This window comes from Andrographis paniculata, unplaced genomic scaffold (assembly GCF_009805555.1).
Source record: "Andrographis paniculata isolate CXL003 unplaced genomic scaffold, ASM980555v1 Contig12END, whole genome shotgun sequence".
Lineage (NCBI taxonomy): Eukaryota > Viridiplantae > Streptophyta > Magnoliopsida > Lamiales > Acanthaceae > Andrographis > Andrographis paniculata.
This window is the reverse complement of record NW_026137402.1, coordinates 5,742,154-5,750,639: the sequence shown is the minus strand read 5'-3', so window position 1 is coordinate 5,750,639 and position 8,486 is coordinate 5,742,154. Positions and strand designations below refer to the sequence as shown.

Here is an 8,486-nt window from a genome sequence, read left to right as displayed (position 1 = left end):
GGACACGTCATTTTCATCCACCCGTTTTTACAATTATTACAGACTGACAGGCAAGTGCAAGATAATATGATAAGAGAGTACTAATCACCCACCTAATCAAAGACCCTACTAATAAAAAATAAAAATCGATTCTTTGCAAGAAGTCACATATACATACACGCATACGTACAGATACAGCAACTTCCCAACCCAGCTAATAACACTAATAATTTCTTTTATTTTTATTTTTATTTTTATTAACTCAATATTATACATCCATCGCTGGATTCGTCTCTCCCACAAAAGTCGACCAAAGTCCTATTTTCACACCCCCAAAATTAAAAAAATCAGGAGCACCCATTTCCTCTCACTCTACCTTTACTCTTCCAAGAACTGATTTCCCTCTTCAATTTCGGATCAAAAATCGCAGCTTGTTGGATTTCACCTGTTAATTTTTTAGGGTTTTTAGTTTTAGGTGAAAATTTAATTTAGGGAAGAGATGAGCATGTACGGGCGGGATCCATGGGGAGGGCCGCTGGAGATTGCGGCGGACTCCGCCACGGACGACGACCGGAGCCGGAACTTGCAGGACTACGACCGGGCGGCGCTGTCGCGGCCGCTGGACGAGACCCAGCAGAGCTGGCTTCTGGGCCCCGGCGAGCAGAAGAAGAAGAAGTATGTGGATCTGGGCTGCATCATTGTCAGCCGGAAGATCTTCGTCTGGACCGTCGGAACTATTCTGGCCGCCGGACTTTTGGCCGGATTCATCACTTTGATTGTCAAAACAGTCCCCCGCCACCACCACCGCCCCCCGCCGCCGGATAATTACACCCTCGCCCTCAACAAAGCCCTAATGTTCTTCAATGCTCAGCGCTGTAAGTCTTTCCATATATATTTGGATCTGAATAATTAATAGGCAGATCAGATCTGTGGATGTATTAATTATTGTCGATTAAATTCGTAGCTGGGAAGCTGCCAAAGCACAACAATGTATCGTGGAGGGGTAATTCTTGCCTGAACGACGGGAAGTCAGATTCGTCGACGATATTCAAGGATCTCGCCGGCGGCTATTACGACGCCGGCGACGCGATCAAGTTCAATTTCCCTCAATCATTCGCCATGACAATGCTGAGCTGGAGCGTGATCGAGTACAGTGCCAAGTACGAGGCGTCGGGGGAGCTCGCCCACGTTAAGGACATTATCAAATGGGGAACGGATTACTTCCTCAAGACATTCAACCACACTGCCGACGAGATCGATCGAGTCGTCATGCAGGTACAATTGCAATGGATTGAATCTGTAAAATGTAGAATGTCGATTGAATTGTGTAATGATTTCAGTGATTGATCGAATGATGTCTAAATAATTTGTTGTCGGAAGGTCGGAAAAGGGGATTCGTCAGGAGGAACCGACGATCCTAACGATCACACGTGTTGGATGCGGCCGGAGGACATTAATTACGACAGGCCTGTCGACGAATGCCACAGCTGTTCGGATCTTGCTGCAGAAATGGCTGCGGCGTTGGCGTCTGCGTCGATTGTTTTCAAGGACAATAAAGCGTACTCGCAGAAGCTTGTGCACGGCGCTAGGACACTCTTTAAGTTTTCGAGGGATCAGCGTGGTAGGTATAGCGTCGGTAAAGAGGCCGCCACTTTTTACAACTCCACTGGATATTGGGACGAGTTTATTTGGGGCGCAGCGTGGCTTTATTACGCTACCGGGAATTCGTCGTATCTCCAGCTGGCTACTACTCCTGGCCTTGCTCGCCACGCCGGCGCCTTTTGGGGAGGCCCTTATTACGGCGTCCTAAGTTGGGACAATAAACTAGCTGGAGCGCAAGTATGTCTGATATTAGATTACGCGTATTTCACGCATTGCTTAAATGCTCGAGCTAATGAGTTATTGTTGATTCTATTTTGTTAGGTGCTTTTGAGTCGAATGAGATTGTTTCTGAGCCCGGGCTATCCTTACGAAGAAATTTTGAGCGCATTTCATAACCAAACCGGCATTTTTATGTGCTCGTTTTTGCCGTATTACACAACGTTCAATCGAACTAAAGGTAATAATTGATCTTTCTATTTTCAGGTTCATATGCTGCATTTGTATTGTGCTAACATAAATATATATCATCATCTCTCCGTCTCAATTCAAAGCATCATTTTTACCATTTTCGTCTATTCCATTTTAAACTATCTCATTCATATTTTAGAAAAAGTAATCATATGATTACCCAAACCTCGAAGGGCTCTTTTGATTTGGGACAGAAGGAGTATGTTGTTTGTTGTTATACAACGTGCGTTTCCGGAGTGTATGTGTTATTTAGTTTTCAATTATTGAACATGAACAGGAGGAATGATCCAATTAAACCACGGAGACCCGCAACCTCTTCAGTACGTCGTCAACGCAGCTTTCTTGGCCACCGTATTCAGCGATTATATGAAAACTTCCAACACTCCCGGCTGGTACTGCGGGCCTCATTTCTACTCATACGATGTCCTCAGAGAATTTGCGCAGACTCAGGTACCGTTTTCCCTGAAATTATTGCTCGATCATATTGGCGATTGTCGCGCTCACTTTGTGTTAAATGATTGTAGATGAATTACATCCTCGGCAAGAATCCGAGGAAGATGAGCTATGTTGTGGGGTTCGGTAATCATTATCCAAAACATGTCCACCACAGAGGCGCATCGATCCCTCGCGACAAGATCAAGTACACCTGCAAGGGAGGGCTGAAATGGAAGAACTCGAAGAAACCAAACCCTCACACTATCGTTGGAGCGTTGGTTGCCGGACCGGATAGGCACGACGGATTCCATGATGTCCGTGCTAACTATAACTACACGGAGCCAACACTTGCCGGAAATGCTGGTCTAGTTGCCGCCCTTGTCGCTCTCTCCGGCGAAGATGACGGCCGGATCGACAAGAACACGATGTTCTCGGCTGTGCCGCCAATGTTTCCGACGCCGCCGCCGCCGCCAGCTCCGTGGAAGCCATGAATGGTGCCTCTAAATTCCCACTTTTTGTTTTCGACAAACCCCGCCGGTCTGGCCTATAAATGTTTTAGGTAATTTTGGGAAAGATTCTTTTGAGGATTTAGGGCTGGTGTGGAGCTGCTAAGCTAACTGGTTTCTTGTCGACCCCATTCATGTGTGTCTGTCTGTCTCTATGTATATGTAAGAAAAGCAAATTAAACGACATATATATATATAGTAATATTCTTTGGACAATATTGACTTATATCTTCAGTCATTACATATTTACATAACAACATTGTATATATATGCATCAACGAAGCAAAAGCATTCGGGAACGTTTGATAGATACCATACGAACCTCAGGATCGGCGAATCCGAATTCCGGAGAGGCTCCGGCTAAAGATCGAAGCTGTGGCTGTTGAAATGAAACACAGATTGATGCTTACTTTGCTTAAGATTCTGCGTTCGACACTCTTTTGCGACACTCGTTTGAAGGGCGGGAGGACCGCACACCATAACGCCGATATCCACACTCCCCCAACGACTACACATCGATTCGAAGATCTCTGCGCCGCCAAATGAAATAGATTACTTCAAGATTTTGCGACAACACGTATATAATGTTAAGATTCGATCAAAACATACCTCCGAAATCCGGCCTCTCGCCATACCGGATACTGCTTACGTATTCTTGTTTGTAGTTCACAACCTCCTTCTGCTCGACAGTGTCTTCTTCTTGACAATCCGAAGATTTTGTTCCCCATAGATGCCATGCCCCGATCACCAGCCCCCCGAAGATGACAACGCCGGCGATCATGCAGGCGATCAGCAGAAGCCCTTTATACCACGAGTTCTTGATTTTGTAAGGTATTATGTACCATACATCTAACAAGGCTCTTATAACTATAAAACCGATGGTACACGCGAAGACGTACAACCCCGACCATATTGGGTTCCCCGTGCCGACCAAAACAGACATTCCGGACCGCCCGGAGGCGGCGAAACAAGTAGGCTTGACAGGCTCGATCGCTGGCTTCCCGTCTTCCTGCAGCCGATGCTCCAGATTGAGTTAAACGAAAATAAAGATGGCTAATTTACTAAGGAGGTGAATCGATTACCAGCGATGGTCCTGATTCGCGCGTAACGTAGGTTTGGATTTCAATGTTGAGGGAATCCGGTGAAGCCGGGTAAAGGGAGTCGATGCCGATGGTCTGGAGCAGGGGAAGCTCGTCGGACTTTTTAATCGCCCATACGATCAGTATCTTCCGCGGCAGGCAAGGCTTCCCGTCTTTGACGCGGTGGAGGACGTCGCTCAAGATAGCCAAGAACGGCGAAATTCCTATCCCGCCGGCGACTAATATGAGATTCTCATACCTAAAGAAAGAAACCATCATCAAAACATATCGAATCGAATTGAATCAGCTGAGACAAATCAGATACACAGACACATACGTCAAGTAGTACGGTGATTCATGACCGTAAGGCCCCTCAACCGACGCCGTCATTTTGGCACAGCCAGCGCTCGATATATGATTCTGCAGCCTCTCCGTCCAGTTTCCGAGGACCTTTATAAGGACCGCGATATGATTATTACCAGCGAGGGGAGTCGAGGAGACACTGAACGGATGCCACTGCAGCCACGACAGCTCGCGGACTTGAAGAAAGATCCAGCTGAGAGCGTTGTAGTGCAAATCTGCGGGATTGTCCGAAGGCAGACAACGTTAGAGGCCGAACATCCTAAGACACAAAAACACGACTACTTTTTACGACGGATAAAGTTTACTTGCGGGCTTCGAAAGAACGAGTTCCAGAGTCCCGCACGGGAAACATCTAGCCGAAAGAACTTCCACCGTCCTCCTCGACTGGCAAAACCTGAGGAAACGATCGACCAAGAAGAGGAGAACCCCTCCGGCGCAAAAACAGAAGACGCGCTCCCCGACGTGCAATGCTAAGCCCAACATGAAGACGATGTACAATTGGTGCGTGTAGAAGAAAAGCTCGAAGTTGCGTCTTCGTACGCCGGGAAGCGATGTCGCCCACAACGCTAGCCCCGCGATAAGGCCGATGACTCCTGGAAAAACGGAGACCCCCGAGCTATTCCACGCCATCATCTGCGCAAAAAAGCGATCGATTTTTTTTCCGTAACAATTACATTTCGATATATACATAGGCATCAACATCGAATGATGGCTATAATGTGGAGCTTAGACATACTTCTCGGGTGAGGCGCCTCTCGATCGCCCACGGAATCATATAAAAAAGGCCGTGGAGCGTAAACAGAGCCATCGTTAGATGTCCTAACCAGACATGATACCTCGTAGCGTGCTCGAACGGGATGTCGACGAGCCGGAGAAGCATCGATCCTCTTGCTATGGGCAGGAACAGAAAGGCTAAGCAAAATATTCCGATGGTTCCCAAACGAAGGCCTGTTAGTTCCATCATCAAAAGACTGAAAAACACATTTGAGTTACTACTGAGTTCATCGTTACAACAACTTTCGATCACAAAAAGATCGATTGAAAAACAAAACAGACATTGCTGTAATGACATACCTCGAATCTTCTTTGAGTGCAGCAAACAGAGGCAGAATCTGAATATTCTTCAGAGTGCAGGTGTAAAGCGCCCAGATAAGATAAACGACGAAGAGGAATATTCCGGCCAGCTCCGCCGCCGTGACGACGCCGAACGGCCCGTCCACCAGCACCGGGAAAGTCCACAGCCGGAACTGCGGATACTTCGGATTCTTTTTCCTAAAATTAGAAATTTATTACAATCAAATTAGGGGGAAAAAACTAGGTTAAATTGTGTAATAAGAAAGTGGTGCTGCGTACTTATGATTCTCATTGTTTCTGCTCAGAGCAAGATATGGAGTTGCAAGAAATGCAATGAGGACGACTGGGGCACTGAAGATCAGAAAAATAATTCCTGCGGGAGCAGAAGCCGATAAACAGATGTAATGATTTCGACAAAATTGATAAAGCAGAATCCCCAAAAGGAGTGTCCGAAAACCGACCTGTAACCACAGTAGTGTTCATCTCCGATTCCACAGCTTTCAAATACAAATCGCTCCCAAATTCACAGGGGAAGACGAAAATGGCGGCGACCCAGGCGATGAAAATTGCCGACATTGCCAATCGGAGAATCCATCTTCCCGACGAAAGCAAAAGGGGTTTTGTCTGAACATCCTCCTCCTGCCTGAACAGGAGAGGTTCCTGCGCTGATTTTGCATCCATTATTGTGCCCTAAAATCAGAGGAATCGGACGAACAGACAACCTCAGATCCGATGAAGGGAATAAAGGGTTTAATTTCTGGTTTTATTTGCGCCTCTGCCGAGGTTGTTATGAACATCCATCATTATAAATGTGTGTGCAGTTTTCTTTCTAGGAAGAAAACAAATTAAATCAAACGACTGTTGAGGAATTTGTTGGAATTTTCGTCGAGTTTGGAATAATGAATGTGAAATTGGAGTTTATTGCAGAACTCAGAGCCACTCACTCGAAATATGGGGGGCCGATGTAATAATGTGCTTTTCGAAGAGTGACAGGAATGGAAGGAGGAGACATAAATGTGATATAACGTGAGAGGAAAAGGAAAGGACTGATCGGAGCAACCTGCCATGGCGGAGAGGGACAGCGGAGCCGATGATCAGAATTATACTCCACAAAATGGAAGAGACGACAGAGAGAGACAGAGACGAGCTAATCGAGACAGTAATGGCGCATGTAATGTACGTACGTGAGCTCTAAAAATGTAATAATAATTATTTTTAGTAATAAGATTATAAAATAAATTTGAAACAAATGTAATACTAGCATTTAATATATATTTAATTATTAAAAATAATATCTAAAATTTATTTTACCTCACAATTTTAAAATTTAAAACACAAATAAACCATCCATTATATTGATAGATTGGCTAGGATGGAATTGCGTGGTTAATTGCTGTCCTAACAATCTTGTGGGTTCTATTTTTACAAAAGTAACAAATATATGGTTTTCCTCAAACCATTCCGTCAAGACAATGATGATAATAAATTGGTGTGTCATATTTATTTTAACAATAATGATAAATTAGACTCCAGAGTTATCAAAACTCACTACAAATAGTAGTGACGGTGTGGATTCCGTCGTAAAAAAAATAATAATAATAGAGTATATTATTTCGCAAGATGGCTACGGTTTCTTTTAATCAAATTTTTCAAATTTTATTATTTAGATTTTGCGTTTTTTAAACAAAATATTTTTTTTTATCTCATAAAATATTTCATTAAATATATTTTTTTTAATAATATTTTAATTATAATGTATAGTTAAAAGTAAGATAATGATAATTTTGTCCTTATTCTTTGGTACAAAAGTAATTATGTGATGTAAAGTAATGAGTTGTTTGGTTCAAGGATTTAACCAAATTCTATGATATTTGGATTTTAAAATTTCATTAAATCCATGTTTGGTTAAAAAAAAAGAGTGAAATTTAAAATGATGGGATTTTTAAAAATGGTCAAAAATCCTACAAATAAATTTTTTTTTTTGTAATGCCCACCTCTGTTACTTTTAAATCTCATTCTTGAGATTTTAATTTACTTTTATATCATCTTTTAAAAGAGATAATATTATATTTATATAAAATAAAAATTAAATAATTTTAAATTTAATTATTATTTGAATTATATATTTAATTAAACTTAAATTATTTTTTATGGTTCAAGATATTTTTTTAAATAAATTAATAAATTCATTGTTTATAATTATTATTTATTATAAATTTTATTTAAAATATATAATTATAAGCATGACAATGGGTCAGGTTCAATCATAACTGATATTCGTCCCGAATATATATTGTTAGATTCGAGTCTCAAATTGGATTCGATTATACTGGATCTGACCGAAACTATACCTGGTAAAACTGGGTGGATCCGAAAAATAATTTTTTTTTTACAATTCTTAAATTTTAATTTAAAATTGCACATATACTGGATCCAACATTTATTAAAATTTATGTACTTTATTAAAAAATATTTTAAATATAATTATATTTTGGAAATTATTTTCTTATATGTATAGTTGATATATTATTATTATATTATTTCGAACATGACCCAGACCCAGACCTTGTATTCAAATAATTTCATTCAACTTCAAATAAATATGTTGGGCCTGGTCGGGTATCGAGTTTACGCGAACCTATTATTATCCTATAAAATTATTGGTATATTTTCAATTTATATTAATAATGAACTAAAAGTTTAATTTATCAAAAATAAATAAAATTCATAGGAAAATAATTATGTCATTGAGAATATAAAAAATCTGAATCCTTCAATTCATATGAAAAACAAACCGTGAGAAATATAAATCTCACATCATTTTACCAATTAAACATAAGATAGATTCAAAATCCTAAATATAATAAATCCAATCACATATAAATCATACTGTAACATCTTAATCCTATCGAAAAAGTCCATGAACCAAACAACCCCTAAGAATATTTGTTTAAAAAAGTTGAGTATTTAATGAAATATC

General features: G+C 41.1%; 2 protein-coding genes across 2 annotated transcripts; one reads left to right on the top strand and one right to left on the bottom strand.

The window, feature by feature from the left end:
* Positions 1-261: 261 nt before the first annotated feature.
* Positions 262-3,208, top strand: LOC127254318 (endoglucanase 25-like). The gene is made up of 6 exons (XM_051279377.1): positions 262-854; positions 944-1,254; positions 1,360-1,818; positions 1,903-2,038; positions 2,327-2,499; positions 2,574-3,208. The coding sequence occupies exons 1-6, from the start codon at positions 479-481 to the stop codon at positions 2,973-2,975; spliced, it is 1,857 nt and encodes a 618-aa protein (XP_051135334.1). The 5' UTR covers positions 262-478; the 3' UTR covers positions 2,976-3,208.
* Positions 3,154-6,367, bottom strand: LOC127254286 (ferric reduction oxidase 6-like). The gene is made up of 9 exons (XM_051279320.1): positions 5,968-6,367; positions 5,786-5,879; positions 5,507-5,704; positions 5,169-5,403; positions 4,738-5,065; positions 4,407-4,647; positions 4,073-4,328; positions 3,600-3,999; positions 3,154-3,520 (listed from the first exon to the last, which is right to left on the bottom strand). Exons 1-9 carry the CDS (start codon positions 6,185-6,187, stop codon positions 3,351-3,353), a joined length of 2,142 nt encoding a protein of 713 aa, XP_051135277.1. The 5' UTR covers positions 6,188-6,367; the 3' UTR covers positions 3,154-3,350.
* Positions 6,368-8,486: the final 2,119 nt, after the last annotated feature.